General features: G+C 40.5%; 1 protein-coding gene across 4 annotated transcripts in view; it reads right to left on the bottom strand.

Annotated features, from left to right (window-relative positions):
- Positions 1-19,563, bottom strand: part of pard3bb (par-3 family cell polarity regulator beta b) — a 196,814-nt gene that overhangs the window by 74,536 nt on the left and 102,715 nt on the right. For all 4 annotated transcript variants that reach the window (XM_054615426.1, XM_054615428.1, XM_054615427.1 and 1 more), the window contains exons 19-21: positions 14,680-14,895; positions 11,799-12,027; positions 259-369 (exon numbers count right to left, since the gene is read on the bottom strand). In XM_054615426.1, the coding sequence (XP_054471401.1) occupies positions 259-369; positions 11,799-12,027; positions 14,680-14,895 (556 nt within the window). The remainder of the gene's footprint in view (positions 1-258; positions 370-11,798; positions 12,028-14,679; positions 14,896-19,563) is intronic.

The following is a 19,563-nucleotide window of genomic DNA, read 5'->3' as shown; positions in this document are numbered from 1 at the left end:
AGGCAAAGAGAGAACGGAGAGAAAGATGATCAATAAAAGAAAGGAATGGCATCAATGTGTTCCATGAGAATCTTAGGTGAACAATCATCTGGATATCGAGAAGTTAAACAAAAGATGGTTGCTGAATTCTGTTTGATGAGAAAAGACAGTAAATATTACTCTGGTATACACAGTATTTGAGTCTGTATGTCAGCAAATTTAAAGCAAGCAACAAAAAAACAAAAAAACAAAAAAAACATCATCATCAAAGCTCCCCACCTTTCCCTCTCGTCTTTCATCCTCTCAAACTCATGATCACTCAGAACGTCGGACTTCTGTCGCTGCAGAGCTGCTTTCGCCTCCTTTTTCTCGTCTTTCTTCTTCCCGAACCTGGACGGAGAGAAGAAGTGATTACAGACAGAAAGACGGAGAGACGGGCATCAGACACAATGAGTGAGAGAAAGTCAAGTAGAGAAAGAATTTTACAGTATAATAACTGTGTGGGGATTTCAACATCCTTCAACACCTCTCTCACTCACAGACATAAACACAGAGCAAGACACACACACACACACACACACACACACACACACACACACACACACACACACACACACACACACACACACACACACACACACACACACACAAATAAAGGTTTATCAAGCTGCAGCTCATTTCTGTCATAGTTATACACAACAATTCATCCTGCACTGCTGCTAAACTTTTGCTACCATGCTATGCAACTGATGCTATAGTGAAGTCACATTTAAATTGAAATGCTCTAAAAGAAATGTGGCTTCCATGTCTCTTTAGTTGTTGTTGTTTCCTCTTTGAGATAGAGCAATGAATCATACAAATCACTTAAACTCCAGGAACTATACTATACAAATACTATAGATATAAAAGGCACACATATATAGTAAACATGTATATAAAAAAATAGGTAAACAGTAGGTAGCGACCAATCAAACATAGAGTGACTATGTACAAGTGTATATATACTTTTCAGTGGTTGCAATGCAATAAAAAGAACAGTGTAATACATTTAGTGGGAGTAGTTCAATAAATTAGATAGAGGGAGGCTAGATGTAAAGCTATTGCTTCTCCATACAACCTAATCTAAATTAAAAGATGGTATGCACACAATAGACTTATCTTTAAGTGGCCACACATCAATACTCAAACCACAGCAGTCAATACAGTTTGTGTGTGGTCAGCATCAGCAGCACACTCAGGGCTACTGGACACCGAGACAAGAGAGGACCGTCCTCATTCAGACACACGAATACACACACACCTGATTAAAAGGTCATAACTGAATGTGAATGAATAACATAAGCGTCTATGTGGCAAAGAGAGAAAAACAGATAAGCAGTATTACCACTTGAGTGTATGGAGATACATGGTGTGAAAAGAAAAAAAAAGCTAATGATAAATTCAATTGTATTGTTTTGTTCATTTTTCCTTCTTAAACCAAGAACAGAATTAAAACCGTGAACAACTTTAACGCTGACAAATGAGCATAAAAATGTCATAAGCATGTATAGCCTGCTCATATGCTGATGCATAAAAAGGAGAAGAAAACAAAAAAGCACTTGAACGTCACACGTCAGCAGCTATACGGTGAGAAGTATGTGATAAACTGAGCCAGTCAGAACTGCTAAATAGTTAATATCTCCACCATGCAAAGCGCGACCTTATAACACGGCCTTATGTTTTATTTATCTGCTGAGTTTATTGACGTATTATTCTTTGGTCCACACTTCCGCTACCCACTGCTGCTCGTGTTTTTGAAGTATTGCTATACTGCACCTGCTCGTGCATTATTCAAATGGAACATTCATGGTCATTCTTATGTGATTTTTATGTGGGACTATTTTCTTGTTTAGCCTGTGCATGTCTGTGCATTGCTAGAAAAACAAAAACATAGTATGCAGGCTGGGGTAATCATTTCTTTGAACTGCTTAATGTGGACTGGTGGGGTAAAGAAGCCCATTCACCGCCTCATTCACGGAGGCTCAATGGGCGATGGAGGGCCATAACCGTGTGTGTGCATTAACAGTGGGAGTGTGTGTTTGCCTCACAGGGGACAAGCCTCGCTCTAATTACTTCTACCTACAGAGGAACAGGCTTACCCTTTTCTTCAACTCTCTCTCTTCCCCTCACTTACCCCTCTTTCTTCCTTTCTTACCTTTACCTCTGCACTCTCCTCCCTTCCTCACATTAACCCTCATTTCTGTTCCTTCCTATCCAAAGCCCACCTCGCCCTTCACCACACTTCTCTCACAGCACGTATACTCCAACATCTCCTCCTCTGCTTCCGTCTGTGCTGTCAGCTTTTAAACAGAAAATTAAAAGACCAAAAAATAAGTTCTGGATAAGGCTGGATTTCAGGTTGTTTATATGACTTGCAAAAGATACACAGTGAGAGAAAAATCTGACTTTTAAAGCTCTTTAAAATTAGCAAAGTGTAAGATAGGAATAGAGTTTTAGTTTAAAATGTAAAAAAATGAACTGAAGAGGTTAGAGTGTTGATGTTATGTCAAAGACATCTATGTATTGTGTTGCAAATGAGCATGCTAACCAGCTAGCTTCAGTCTTTATTTGCCGGGATGAGAGCGTGCGGCGGCTCCGGGAAACGGACCTCCAGTTATCGGAGCTGTAGCAACATAAGTTCAGCCAGCAAAATTTAATTAAAAGTAATACTCTCTTTTTTGCCACTTTGGATTTAATCTAATAAACAAATGATGAAAAAGTCCACTGGCCGTAAGTGACACATACAAATATAGGCCGACACTACACGTTCATAACAAAACCTAAGATAGCAGCGTTACTTTGACCGTCTCTCAAAGTTTCACAATTTTTTTGCGTTTTTTTCAAACGTGAGTAATTGGCTTTTTTTTTTTTTAATTTATAATGAGGACTTTAAATTTAGATTGTACGGACACATTAATAGAGTTGAAATGCTGCCCCCTATTTGTTTGGAGCATGTGGCCAGGCATTACTCATTCCAACTTAAATAAAACATCTAGCATAAAGGGGGGATTATTAAAATACTGTTAAACATAACCTAACACATTCATCACAGCATACTGAAATGAGTCATAAACAAAACCTGTAAACGCAAAAAAATATACTACAGATGGAGGTCAATAGAAATATAAAACAAAACGATTAATCCATTCGCTTTAACATTCTCCATACTGACCTGAGAGATAACTCTGCACAATAAATAAATACATTTCATAGTTATTTTTTTTAGGGGTTTTGGGCAAATTATGGAAAGGTGCTAAATTTTGAAAGGTAAATAGGGCACATGTTGTTTTTCATGGGGTGGAGTTCAACAGTGAAGATGAACAAGACCAATTAGAATAAACAATAAACCATGTGTAACTTTTTTTTTAAATTGACTTTCATTCAGCAGCAAATGGAAGGAAAAAAAAGAAAAGCCAGGGAGATACAGAGGGAAGAGAAAGATGTAGCAAGATAATGGACACCTACAGCTAAATAAGCAATGTTCTGTCTCTGTAGTCCATCTTGATGGTGTTATTACTGGGCTATAGTGAGAGACAATGCGCATGGATACAGACACACAATTTAATGACTATACACACATAAATAGAGACAGAAACACAAAGAAGCCACTGACATGTATCACTAAGAAAGGGTCTGTTTGTGTGTGTGTGCATGTGGCCTTTTGCTAGTGAGGGAAGAAACAAATAGAAAGCTACGTTCTAGGGATGCCAGTGTATTAGCTCTTTGTCGCTTTTGCAAAGAAAATAAGGAAATGGAAGCATATAGGAGGTAAATTGGCTTGTCGCAAGAAGACATGTTTGACCTTTTCCACCCCTCTGCGTCTTTGAGCAGTAGGCAAAAACATAATTCAGCTTTGTTTGTTTCTTCAATTGTTCTCTTTTTAACTTCTGCTTTTTTAACTTCCTTTTCATGTCATGTCCTTTAAAATGTCATGTGTAGTACTTAGAGTGCTTGAGGTGAGACTATTTCAAAGTTTTCTATTTAATCTTACTATTTGCCATTTCGTAATTATTCTTAAAATATTATTTTTTCTATAATGAATTATTTAAATGTGGAAAATGGAAATGCATGTATGTTAAACAGGAACATCATACACACATGAACACACACACGTAGTCCGGACGTCCAGAAAGATGTACAAGTTACGTCATTATCGCTTGAGCATCATTTCACAAGGGAATATCAGAGCAAGAACAGCTGATTAACAGCCAGTTAGGATGAATAAATTACCTCGTTTTTTTTTTTTTTTGTCATTAGGGGGAACAGAATGATGAATATTCATCACCTAACACCACAATCTGTATGGAAAGTGTGCGACTGGTCATTTGCATGCGAGGAAGATTTAATTAGACATACACTGCTATCTTAAAGATGATATCTGTAAGAGACAAGGTAGGATGAAAAAGATAAAAGAAAAACATTCAACTATTCGAGTTTGACCAGTAAAGAAAAAAAAAGCTCCTCTGGAAATTAGTCATTGATTTTTTGGTACACATTTTTGGAGTGGACACATGCACATAAGAGGATGATTTAACTTTCCTCACATATGTAAATGTAAAAAATGAACAGAGCAGCTAGCAGCATGGTACAATGTAACAGTCCTTCCAAGTGTTAACACTGTCGTCACTCCAACGCAACCGCATACGACAGCAACGCATATGGCCAGAGTCTCTATGAGTCCGACTGATGTGTCATCTGGAGTTGAGCCAAAGATATTGGGTATTAAAATTCACATGCTTGTTTATGTTTGATATTAGACTGGGGAGAAGTTATGTGCTCTGTTGCATGTGTGTGTCTGTGTGCTTCCATGGCTGAGTGAGTGTGCACCTCTGTGTTTGTCCACGACTAATGTCACATTCTAGCTACTCATGGCTACGCATACGGCTACCCTGCTCCCAGACGCACAACGAGTGGAAGCAGTTTTACCACTTTTATTGTTTTGGACAGTGTTTGGCTAACAGCTAACCAAACTCACCTACTTCTTGGTGAGTTTACCTTTGTGTCTTTTTGTTTTTCTCTCACCCAGAATACACTAGAATGATCTTCCTGGTCATAGGCACACCTTTATGGTAGATTGAATGTACCCACCAAAATGAAACCGTTTGCCGTAATCAGGAATCTAACCCATCACAGCTACAACTACTGCTCATTGCCTGAATGTGACCTTGTGATTGGATGAGCTTTATGCTGTGTGGATGAAGCGATAAACTGTTACATTTTACTAAATGTAGGGGTTGGCTGGCTAGCTAGATTGCTAATTCCAACATGCATTCATGCTACACATGTCAATCAGAGGGCTGGTGAATTGGTGAATTTATCCACACGTCACTATTTTCAAAGCTAATGTAGCTTTTACAAGTCGTTATGGCAATTTTTGTCTTTCAGAAGTAGACGTGGTTTCATCTAAAATGCACACTCGGTTGGTACATTTTAGCAACTTCCAACGTTTACCGATGGCAACCCAAGACGCAAAGCAGTGGAAAGATGGGCTTAAAGGTAAAAAAAGAGGAATCCTAATTGTTAAAAGACATTTTTGCCCCCCCACACTTGGGCTGAACCCCCGGTTACATTTAACTCATAGTTTAACCAACACTGATTATAATCTCTACCTTACACTAAACCTTTTTCTAGATGTGAGGACTGGCCAGCACAGCATTAAGGTCCATACTATAAACACCTACGAGAGACACACACACACACACACACACACACACACACACACACACACACACACACACACACACACACACACACACACACACACACACACACACACACACACACACACGCCACTTGGAATGGTGAACAGTGAGCAGAGTGTGAAGAGGGCTGTTCCACACTTGTGCGTCTGAATAGACCATGAAGAGAAAACCTACAGACAAACGAGCAGAAAGAGAGTGCAAACATCTGTGACTCTCACTCCACCTATTCTTTCTATTCTTCTGCTCTTTCTTGCCCCCTCCCTCTGCCGCTCCATATAAACGCCACCCTTTGACTTTGGCAAATGGATCCCTGAGAGAATGGATGATTGACAAATGTGCTCCGATAACAAGCACATGCACACACACACACACACACACACACACACACACACACACACACACACATACACACACTTACACACAGATAGACACTATAAAGAAGCAAACATTCAAATTCAAGCAAACACACGCAGACACACTTGCAAACCCACACAGATGATTGGCAGGCATGACATCAGTCCGTGACACTCCAATGACTTCCTGTCATGATGTTTGATTGGCAGCTGGTGGGTCCTCCCCCCTTTTCATGCATGTGCTCTCTAATTATGAAACAATGACAGGCGACGTCTGGTCAAAAGAGCGGGTTCTACCTGCATAAAGAGCTTCAACAAGCTTCCTTCCACAAATGTTGCGTTGCCTTCACCCAAATCCAACCATATTGTTTTGCTGCTAATGTTGAGATTTTAATTATAAATCTATATTCAAATGCTGGGTGTACTTGCATCATCATGCTTTTACATTATCATCATACCCGTGGCATAAACAATAACTCTTCCAATAAAAGTGAGTTACCGTGACAGTCCTATGCAATAAAATAAATAAAATAAAATAATTTTAATCTGGCGACCCGATTTATTCAAATTGAGGATTTTGTTCAGGGATTTTTTTTTAAGGTGATAACATCATAAAATATGACGACAGACAACAAGCTTTGAGTTTAAAAAAATAATACATCTGGTCCACTCCTAAAAGATTTTCAGTAAGAAGTGTCTTCTGAACAGAATCTTTTTACGTCATTCTCTCTCTTCTTATTTCCCTTCAGTTTGCAATTATTAGTTGACTGTTTTTGGAATTCGTCCCTTTTATACATGTCCACATTTTGACACTGCTAATTAGAGTTAAATAATGTTTCTATGATGCTGTACATTTAATCCTTATCTTGTTCTTTAAATAATGGGAAGGGGAAAAAAACAGATATCCCTGCCTGGCCAGTAAAAGCACTCCCATCATGGAGGTGGGCTAATGGTCCCAATGATGGGAACGCTAACAGAGGTGCTACATTATGACCAGCTGGAGAGAGAGGAAAAAGGTACATATGGCAGAGAGAGTAATTACAGGCATCAACCAGAGGTGAAGAAAGAGAATCAAAGCTCAAAGAAAACGACGGTGCTCGAATTGTACCCTCAACTTCCTGTTCTTTTTTTCTTATCCCAATTATACGCTTTCATATGGTGGCTGCATTCTCCAATTAAGTTGATCTTTGAGTTTTAAGTTCTGCTCGGGTAAAATACCTTCATGCATTTTCTTTAAAAGAGAGATTTCTTTGAAAGTAGATCAATAATTGGACGGTCAGTATACATTAATGCATATGTACACACACACAGAAACACAGAGATACGCACACACACGACATGGAGGTGAGTACAGCAGTGCAAGATTACAACCAAGCTGGCGACCAAGCATTAATTACCATAGATTCTCATAAATTCACACCGTTTGAATGCTGAAAATGAACAGCATGCACATATACTTTACAACACACATGAACAATCACATAAACATGTCGCACTTGAAACAGCAGCGCCTGTCCCTCTTTGGATATCAAAGACCTTTTTACATCCCCAGTCTCACCTCATAGATTACCATATTTTTATGTGTACACTCACACACTCACACACTCCATTCTCTGATCCCATGTTGATGATGTTTGCAGAGCGTTAATCTATGGTTAAAGGTGCGTGTGTATGTGTGAAAGATGAATATTCAGAGTTGCCATAATGCTTGAATATCAACCTCATCGGTCTGAAGCAAAGAGAAAAAGACAAACAGATCAGAGAGAAAAGTGTCACACAACTGCAGACAATTTGGAAACACACACACACACACACACACACACACACACACACACACACACACACACACACACACACACACACACACACACACACACACACACACACACACAGTGTCTGAGGGAGATTCACAGAAGCCGCGTGCCAGCTATATGACAACCATCTGACGGTGTGACCAATCATGTTTTATCACCACATGATTATTCATGACGGTAGGATGGTTACCATCGTGCACTCATGCACACACACACACACACACACACACACACACACACACACACACACACACACACACACACACACACACACACACACACACACACACACAATCAGACACACACAAACAGATGATTGGCATGACTGATTGGCAGGTGGCAGCAGTTCAGATGACAGAGTGACAGAGTGACAGAGCAAGCTGCCAGTTTAAAGGGCATTTTAAACAAACTTTCACCGTCGGACTCTGATGTCCGGGTTAACAAAGTGAATGTCACATTTACAGTAATTAGATTCAACTTTTCTACACTTCCAATCTTTCTCTTCATTAATGTGAAAAACTCGAGTATAAGCCGGTCTTTTTGGCAATTACCGTTTCATTTGGAAAAACCTGTGAAGAGAGGTCTTCAGTACAATAAGAGAGAAATTGACTATTAACCTACAGTAATATTACCAATGTGTGTCTTTGCAGTTGGTGCATAGAAACAGAATGCAGTAATGTAAAGAGAACCTGTGTTTCAAACGTGTGAAACAGCCACTGACGTACATTCACATTAACGACAGTAGAACCACACGACTCAGAGTGAGGTTGAGTATCCCATACCACCTCTCCTCCAGACCATTAGGCCAATCAAAGCTGGCCTTAGATGAATATGACAAATCAGCCGCCTGGTCTAGATTGAACTGTACTGAATAGCACCAATTTGCCTTCTCGGTCTACCTCCATTACATGCAATCAAATGCAGATAGGGAGCTGGAGCTGGAGGGAGCAGACCGGAGAGGAGAGGGGGAAAAAAAAAAAAATCAAATAGTGCAAAAGATTATAGGGGTGGGGGGTGAAAAGAGAAGGAGAGAGAGAGGTTACAGAAATATGTCTCGATAGAGGAAGAGGAGAGAAAAGGGAGAGATTATCACCGGGCTCTAATCAAGGCCCTCTTATGGTGATGAGGTGTAGAGGAAAGGTCTGAAATATCCTCGAGTGTATTATATGGTTTCTTAAGGCACTTAAGGCAAGACATGATGGGGGAATTACTGGTTAGATAAAAGGATGGATGGAAGGATAGGTGCACAGAGGGAAGGCTCGGTTAGATTAAACTGGTGATACTCTCGAGTGTGCTGTGTAAGGCTGCCAAGGCCATAATAACACACGGTACAGTGGATGGTGGAGGAGCGATGGATGAACAGAGAAATGAGGGATTGGGGCGTAACCTTCCCTGAACTCTGGAGCACTTAGAACATTGCTAAGAGTGAAAGAGTGAAGGAGGGAAAAAACATCTTTAGGTGTGTCATTTATTGCCTCAGAGCTGTAATGGTGAAAGGGCAGTAGGGGATTGTGGGTAAAGACGGAGGCGGATGATTGAGATCCTCAGGTGTGTAATCTGTGCATTTATAGGAACACATCACAGTGCCACAGATGGTCCATTGGTTATACATATACCTTGCATATGGGTTTATGCTAACACCATAAAACATAAACCACAAAGGGTAAGAATGAGTCAAAATCCATAACGGATAAGTATAAAATCATTGATTGTGTTTGACGGTCTTGAGGGAATTTTTCAGCTGATATTTCAAATCACAAAACAAGACGGCTTCACCTTCTGCTGCTCTGTCCGCTCCAGCTCTCTCTCTCTCCTGCACTGTGCGACAACATATAGCGACGACTTGCATATATTCATAATAAGTTGTATTCTTTTTATTGTGTCACTTATCATCTATTTCCATCTCTCATTCATTTGCTTTCAAAGACTTCTGAATGAATGACTTAATGGACTGAATAAGCTTTATCATACTAAAAATAACCTTTTATTCGGGTTGAATTGCATCGTGGATGACGCAACTGTTTTGAAATTGGAATTTGTGACTGAGTGTGGAATGAATACCTTGAATTAAAGGGTCAGTTCACCGTATTATTAAGAACAAATATTATATATATATATATATATATATATATAGTGTTGCCATAAAGATGATTTTTGTTTATTGACTCAATAAATTGGAGTTGAACAGGATTTTATCTGGGATGCTCCAAGCAGTGCAACATTAAATTAAAAATAGTTCCTTAATAGAAAAAATGTACACATAGTAATCCACAGACCTTGCTACATTATAGATGGTTATCAGAGTTTTTTTTTACCACTGATAAAAAACAGCACATACCTCTGTATATCTAGCCTCCCATCTATTATGAACAGGTTTAAGTATAAAGAGCAATTTGCACTCTCAACTGCATGACTAAGACATCATAAAATAAATACCTCTGCTCTCCATAGGAACATTTCTTACTAATGACTAAACTATTGTCAAAAGCACGTTGAAGGGAGAATGAGGAAAACAAGGTGGAAAAGAAGTGAAGAAAAAGGTGGAGACTTTCAAACTAAATAGAACCTCTTAAATCAAGTACAATTAGTGCCTATTACTCTAATTGCATAATATTTCACTTTAAATAACATGCAATTTAGAACTATAATCTCTGTGGTAAAAATCTGACTTTGAAATCTGGAAGTGTTTTTCTGTGTTCTGGTTCACACAGACTACTTTTGTACGTGTATTTAGAAGGGCAGCGGCTGAACACTGCATGCGAGTGTTTTTCTTAAGATCTGAATCTACGTAATGGTCATGTGAAATCTCTTTTCAGAAACGACCGCGCTGAAAATAACCTGACGTTAGGTAGCTATTAAATGGTAGAAAGTACAAATCGTTCATTGAAACACTTTGCCCCATTCATGCTGTGTGTCTACTTAAATGCCCTCGTTCACATTGGAAGATATAGTGTTTAAGTTAATCACATGGAATAGTTCTGACGGATCATTTTCAGCACCTCTTAAGGAAATTGGGGCGCCGCTCTTAGAGTGGTCTTTGTGTGCCTGTGAACATGTGATAGTGTTTCATGAGGAAAAAGAGCTCAGTGTTCATGTTTAAGGTTTATTTTAGTCCGATAGAGTGCGAAAGCAGAGATTGATTTTGGAAGCTACAGAGCTTGGGTAGGTCAAATTGGAGAAACCTAAATGTACACAGCGTTGCCAAACATTTTCCAATAAAAGTAGCTGGCAGCACGAGATCCAAAAGTTGCTCAATCTAGCGAGAGAGTTTCAAAGTCTTCCTCGCTGACAGTCTGTCCCTTCAGGCCTCCCTCCAAAGCACTCCCTCATCATCACCACTACAAATGTAAGCAACGGTAATGGATATTGTTAGCATCACAGCTGTCGAGCTAGCGGCCTGTGGAGGACTCTGATGAAGCGCAATTAGTGCACGAACAGATAGCGTGCAGGCAGGAAGAGGGTTTGATTTATTGATTTCTCTCAATGAGAATTTTTAACCTTTCATTTCAAGCCTAAAGATTTAAGGCTATATTTAAGAGAAAAAAACATTCCAGACAGCTTATAATAAACATATTATTTGAGTGTACCTGGATATGATGTTCAGATATCAATGTGACTATTGATTCCATATGACACCCAACACAAACATGGCTGTTTATCTCTTGAATAGTTGCTTTCCAGATTACAATATGACCCTCAAACACACACTAACACTGAACATGTTTTAGAAGGGATTTCATCTCACCTGCTCTTTCTCACTCTCTCACACACTCACACACACACACACACACACACACACACACACACACACACACACACACACACACACACACACACACACACACACACACACACACACACACACACACACACACACACACACACACACACACACACACACAGTTGCTTACCTTAGCAGGCCAAAACCTATTTTCTTGCTCTTCTTCTCCGTCTCCTCGGGCTCCTCTGCTTTCTTTTTCTCTTTCTCCTTTCCTTTCCCCTTATTCTTCTCCTTCTTCTTAGTTTTCGGTTTCTTTTTCTTGTCTTTTTTGCCTTTCTCTTCTATCCGATCCCCCAATCCCTGGCGGGATGAACTACTTGCAGGGGTGTCCCGGCCTGAACTCAGCTCCGAACCATCATCTAGAGGGAACAGAAGAAGAGGAGAAGAAAGACATGGATTAGAGGGAGCGGTAGACAGAAACTGTGTTATAAAGAGTAACAAAAGAGGAAGTTTGATTTAATCGTGCTGTGTCCACCTCTATCATTTTGTTAGTTTTTTATTAAAATAAAATTTAAAACAAGACACTCAAGTGATCAACATTAACAACTGTGTTGATGGAGGCCCTGACTTTACATTTATCAAATAGACTCTTTGTAAACACAATATGACGTAGACCTATCAAGAACAGATATTACACAAGCATGCTAACAAACACGGAAATTATCATTTCACTGTTTGAATAATTAGAAATAAGACAGAAAAGACGCCTCATTACTTCTTCAACAGACTGGGGACCTGGTCTTGAATTACAATGATCCCACCCACCCACACACACACACACACACACCCACCCACCCAACACACACACACACACACACACACACACACACACACACACACACACACACACACACACACACACACACACACACACACACACACACACACACACACACACACACACACACGGAGACCACTTGTCAGATTTCATAAGATAAACAAACCAAATTAGTTACTTCAATTGAGATTTAACCTTGTGTGAACATTCACTTCAGACTTAATTACAAAGGCTGTCTAACAACTGAATGGTATTATAATTGTGTGTGTGTGTGTGTGTGTGTGTGTGTGTGTGTGTGTGTGTGTGTGTGTGTGTGTGTGTGTGTGTGTGTGTGTGCGCGCACTAAATCAGCGGAAAAAAACCAATAAATATATCAAGCTTGAATTGAAACACTCTTCATGAAAAAAAGACCAGACCTCATTCACATATGTTTTTATTTTCTCTCTAAAATTTGTTCCTAAGAAATCTGAGAAACCCAACATCTGTTTTACAAAATAGGAGCATGACCACTTGTTTGTTCTGATTCAAATAAAAAAAAAATTGGCAAATTAAGATCGGTTGGGTTGAGTTCGGACACGGGTCGCAGCAACCTGTCATTAGTCATTTCTAATGATAACCAAACAGAAGAAATGCAGCCAACATCGATACTGCGACATATTTTAAACATGTGCGTCATATTCTGTGAACGACTAATTGTCGGGATGGTGTGTGAATAACGAGACATAAGAAGTACATATAAAAAGAAAACAGAGAGAGTGACAGAAACAGCTATACAGCACTATAATCCATCCCAGCTGACATGCAACATCAAAGCTAATGACTCAAAGCCTCTGTTGAATAGTCCTCTTGACAACTAAATTCACTGGAAAACTGTGAAGCACTGCAGTCAGGATCCAACACAATACATCAGCTACTCATGCACCCGGACTAAATATTCACTGTCAAAATGTTAGCAATGTTAGCCTTCCTGATCACCAGTAGTCTAGAGGTAACACTGCCAAGCCGCCTCCAAAAAACTGACAAATAGTAGCTGAGAACCATTAACATTAACACTGAAGTGAAGATACAATTCAAGCCCAAGTAAAGGTGAACACATGTGGAGAGAAAGAGAGAAAGAGAGAAAGAAAGAGAGGGATCCTCGGTTCGCTTCAGAGAACTGCTTCCTGTCAATTAACAGCAGCTCTCCATGTGCTGAACATTCAGAAAGACGGTGACAGATGCGACCACTGTGTGTGTGTGTGTGAGTGTGTGTGTGTGTGTGTGTGTGTGTGTGTGTGTGTGTGTGTGTGTGTGTGTGTCGTGTTGACGTGCCCTATTAGTCCTATCCTGTGTGAATGTAGTGATCTGAAACAGCCCGACTCATTACTCTAGTGGTGACTGATAAGAGCTCGCTGCTAATAACACAGCTGGGAATTGAACAGCACCTCCCGCTGAAATAATGAAAAAAAAAAAAAAAAAAAAAAAAACAAGAAGCTACCTTTTTGCTCCTGTATAAATATTTAAAGCTAAAAGCTCTGATCTGAACTGAATCGCATATTGTAAGGCAGTGCTGCTGTTTAGCTTCATACGTGTTGACACTTTGAGTCATGGTGTTCTTCTAGCAAGGCCTCTTCTTGCTTTGCTGGAAAACGTTCTGGGTTGTTTTTTACTAAACTAATCAGAATTGACAGCGGGACCTAAACTGCGCTGAGCTCACTAGTGGCTTTTTGAAATAGTAGCTGAGGTTGTTAGTATTTTTCAATCGCCATGTGAGGAAAATCCATGTTGAGGCACTTAAGATATACTGTATGTAATCATTATAGTCTTTGTATGTATATATATATATATATATATACATATATACAGCATTTTTGCATTGATTTTTAACAGAAAAACAACTACTGGGACATCACTGATATGGCCATAAGTGCAAACATATTTAAAAGTTTCAGAGTCCTCCAGTTGTGAATGACCGTTGTCTCTACCTTAAAACAGCTACCTCAAAGAAGTAGACAAATACTTTTCTTCTATGTCGGAGGAAATGTTGATTTTGATTTTAACTGTAAAAATGTTAATTGTTTGGCTATTATTTTTGTACCGAAAACCTTGACCCAAAAACCAATGCACTTACCAAACTGTGATATTTTTTGTACCATTACATTACACAGCAAAAGAAAAAAACAAAACACGCACACACACAAAATTAACACACAAGTGTCCCCAACTTAACGGACTGACACCCTCCATCCCTTACCATCGTCTTCTTCAGCTGGCCCATCGTAGGATTTATCGATCGCCGCCCGGAAGCTCTCGTTGCAGCCTCTTCCTCTGACCATATTTGGGCGAGGTCGGTGGAATGGGAGGAGTTCGTTCTTGCGGTTAACCTCTGACATGGCCGTCTGGAGACTCTCCAAGGAACTGGACTTTTTCAAGCCGAGGGTCGGGCCGAGTTCCACTGGAGTCGATGGAGCTGATGGACACAGAGAGACACAGAGAAGGAGACAGAGACAGTCAAAGGGTAAACGATATGTCTCTGGATGATTGATTTGTTTAGCCGGTTTTACAATTGACTTGGTACGGTATGGTTTTGGCACCTAAGTTGGATCATCAGAATGCAGGGATGATAAAACAACCCATTCAACCAGAGCTGACGATTATAATCAATATTTTATACGGAACGATGAATATTTAGAATTCAACTAAAATGTCTAAAACGAATGCATTTCTGCTATTAAATATACAGCTGCAATCCAAAAACAAACCACCTGTTCAGCATGTACACAGACGAGTCCCATTTTACTCCAGGTCTGATCAAATAGGTTTACCCTCGCTGTGCCTTGCTCTGATTGGTTTAAAAAAGCCTGTGGAGACAGTGGCTAAGAGCCAGAAAGACCACGACACGGCTGAACTCTGGAGAGCAGAGCCAGGGGGGAAAAAAGAAAAGAAACACAGTGATGCAGTTAACCATGCTGTTGTTGAGTTTGTGATGAATGTGAGGTCTGCTTCACTGTTCATCCATCATCACAAGTATATCGTGAGAGATATTACTGAGGGACGGAGGGATCCAGCAGAGGGGATGATGTAGAGGAGAGGGACGGAGGAGAGGAAGCAATGGTGGAGGTATATAAGGGAGAGTAAGCTAAAGAAGCTATAGTTTCACTGTACATAAAGTCCAGAAATTGCATCAAGCATGCTCTTCTTTATGCAGAACATTTTGCAATTAACGCCATCCTGCTGCAGAAACCCAGCCAAAGCTAATGGCATCCTGAGTGCTGGAGTCGGATCAGGTTCAGCCTCAAGCCCGCTGTGAGGTCTCCACCTCTTGTGAGGATCGCAGATCGTAAAAAACCAAAAGAGGGAGAGAAGGTAATGTGCGCTTCCAATTTGGTTTGTCACCGTGTGACACCTCAAACGGGGAGACACTGATGGTGGGCAAGAAAAAGGGAGGGAGGGGTGGGGAGGAGCAAACGACAGGCAGAGAGCAAATTAAGTTTCCTCAAGGGAATACCGCGGTGGCAGAGCGGGAGACAGAGAAAAATGGGGAAAGAGGGGGGGAGAAAGGCTTGGCTCGCTGCCAGCTCAAAATACTGGTAATCCTTACACACACGTGCACACACACACACACACACACACACACACACACACACACACACACACACACACACACACACACACACTTTGGATTCCTTGCTGGCTCTGGCTTGTCGATATGATGCCACTGTGATTCATGATAGCTAAACCTGCATCACTTTAGCTAATGATTCTCTATACACACAGCTCCTCTGTGTGTGTGTGTGTGTGTGTGTGTGTGTGTGTGTGTGTGTGTGTGTGTGTGTGTGTGTGTGTGTGTGTGTGTGTGTCTGTATGCGTGTGTTTTTCTCAAAGTGCAGGAGATGAGAGGACTGATGTGACTTCCACATCTATTTAAACAACCATTAACCAAACACACACACACACACACGTAGAAAGAGTAATAACGTGCATAGAATGTATGCACATACATAATGTAAGTCTGCTGCTAGGAGAGGAGAGGGACGAGGGCCGTGACATGTGACACTCCCATCCATAAACACAGAGTGCAAGACATTCATATACATAATACAGGTGCTCTGTGATGAATCTATATGGAATCAAACCTGAGTCTGATTCTGTGGCGTTTTTGATAGAGCTGAACTGATTCACATCGAAGGTGAAAGTTTTCTTGTAAGTAGAACAAACTGTAAATCATGATGTTCTGTCACAAAAAAAGCACCGTCCCTCCCATTATGTATCTATGAATCAACAGGGACGTCATTTCTAAACTCTGGCTACTTTGCAATTGTTCATTGGAAACTTTCTGTACGCCAAAAGATTTAGAAAAACAGTAAAAAAAAAAACAATGTTTCTATGTGCCATCAGTGAAATACTCACTCTTGTTTGTGGACGTGACACTGGCCTCCCACAGCTGGTCAAAAGTGGAGGCAACGTAATCAAATGCAAGCCTGCTTTCTACAGTAGAAAAGCCTCCACAGTTTTTTAAAATGAGCATTGTTCTCTGTAACGAGATATTTTCCTGTAGCCATCTTGATCAAATAAATAAATCAAGGTCAACAGGGTCTGCTGAGCTTTTTCCTATATGTCACAGGGAATCACAGGGTGATAATAACTTCATTATAACATGTAATACATCTGCATGGAAGCATCTGTATTTGTTATGACTACTTGTGAGAGACTTAATAACTTCCAGAAGCTTAACAGGACTGTGGCCATCAGCCTGGAGCAAGAAAGTTATTAGATGTTTGGCCAAGGAGCACAGCAGGCTCTTCAATCTCTTTTTAAAGAGACATGCCATGTAAAAAAAATCCTGTGGCTGAGAGTGGCGTGTAATAGATGATCCACTCTTTGAAAACTCAAAGGAACGTGGATTAGAGCTGCCAGTAACATCTGAACCGAGGCCACCAGAAGCACTGACAAAAACGTCCACATTAATTGTCCGGGATGTTTTTGATGTATTATTCCTTTTTATTCACACTCTAATCAGAAACTCTTCAAGCCAACATGTTTGCAGTTGCCAACAACACTCGAAACAGAGGCAACCTCAGAGTTAAACCGGACGCCGACGTTCTTATTTCAGTCACAATAAATTCGTAATCCGGCGTGCTTAGGCTCAGAAGACGTGCTTTGATTTGTCAGTGTTTGGTCACGCATTGCTTTCTGTAGATTAATACATTCCATATGAAAATATGCGTGTGATGTGAGTCATTCCAGTTCGGTGTAAGCAGGCAGGGTCAAGGTTCACGTTCCGCTGGTGATGTACAACCTTTGAGGGCATGTGCAGTCGGTTTACGACGTCTAAAAACACACATATGTGCACGGACTGTGACCTCCAAAAATGTCTGTTTGCAGAAAGCTGGGTAGTAGAAATAAATAGTATTATAAATAGCTTAGTGCTGTTGGGCTGGGTTATCAGGGAATGAATGGTACCCAAACACACACACACACACAGAAACACACACACACGCACACGCACACACACACACACACACACACACACACACACACACACACACACACACACACACACACACACACAGACATGTAAGTACAAGCACACACACACTGGGTGATGAGCATCCATCTACATACTCTAACACACACAGAAACACACACTTGGTCTCTCTCACACACACACACACACACACAACACACAACACAAACACACACACACACACACAAACACACAAGTAAACACACACTTGGTCTCACACACACACACACACACACACACACAAACACACAAGTAAACACACACTTGGTCTCTCTCTCACACACAAACACACACACACACACACACACAGACACAGTATTTTGCTGTGAGTAGCAGGATTTGTGTCATAAATGTAATTACTGCCGTCCAACTGTAAGATGATAGAATTAAGCTGCTTTTAGAGAGAGAGAGGGGGGAGAGAGGGGGAGAGAGAGAGAGAGATAGAGAGAGGATGACAAGCAAGACAGGAGTAACAAAGTGGTTTGAGGGAGAGGGTACGAGAGTTGGGGGGGTTTGGCAGAGAAAACCCGACACGGTGAGAGGATGCTTTAGAAAGAGAAACAAAGCGACGGAGAGAGGATGGGAGTGACAACTAGAGAGAGAGAGACAGAGAGAGAGAGAAAGTGGGAGAGAATAAATAAAAAAATGAAATACAAAGCACAAAGAGAGAGAAACACCAAGCTATCCCAAGGCTATTTTGTTGGCAGGAAGGCAATGGGCTACTTTGAAAGTCAAAATTACACCAAGGAGCGGCTTGGCAGCGGGCCGCAACAACAAAGCCAGCAGACTGAACACCAGCACCAAGTTCTTTGCTGGTCCACCAAAGCACACTTTAGACGCTCTCATAAGGAGATGCAACTCAATTTCTGCTTTCTATTTCTACAACATATACACACCCAAACCTTTGTTTTTTTTCAGGGAGGAGAGAATTTGGCTTCTCTCACCGTCCCATCAGTGGAAGTTCCCTCGCACTCCAACCCAGAGCTTGAGAAAAAACGCAAAATACTTCCCTGAGAAACCCAGAAGCAACGGCAGGATAAAGTGTGAAAGAAGACAGAAATTTGGAACCACTCTTTTTATGCAATCAGCAAATGATTCACAGGGAATTTAGTGAATTCTACATAACATTATGTGCCTAAATCATCCATTTTAAGGTAAACTGTGAAATAGCGAGAGTCTATGTGAGTGTGTTTGTATCTGCAGTAGCACATCCAAGGCTGTGGAGGGAAGATCATTTATGTAAGTAACAGTTTCTTGCATATTATATATGTGTGTGTCTGATGTGCTACGATATCCCAGCAGATGAAATGAGGTTTAGCTACCCCACAGGGCTCCATAATAATTGAACAGGCATCATAAACTGTGAAGTTATGTGACATCATCCTCAGCCCTCATGTGAGTATTTATACGCTCCCAGAGTTTAAGGTTTGCAGGTGCTGCTGCTGCACTGAACAGCAACAAAGAGAAATAAATACGAAGAAAATATAATGCAAATATCCGAATAGTAGTCAATGCGTCTTTTCTTTATCTTTAAGCAAAATAATGCATCTTAACCTGATATTCTAATTACTATATTGACATTCTCATGTATGGAGAAGAGTCATGATTCAC

The sequence above is a fragment of the Anoplopoma fimbria genome, chromosome 16 (genome assembly GCF_027596085.1).
Source record: "Anoplopoma fimbria isolate UVic2021 breed Golden Eagle Sablefish chromosome 16, Afim_UVic_2022, whole genome shotgun sequence".
NCBI classification, from domain to species: Eukaryota; Metazoa; Chordata; class Actinopteri; order Perciformes; family Anoplopomatidae; genus Anoplopoma; species Anoplopoma fimbria.
This window is presented reverse-complemented; position numbering and strand designations above follow the sequence as displayed.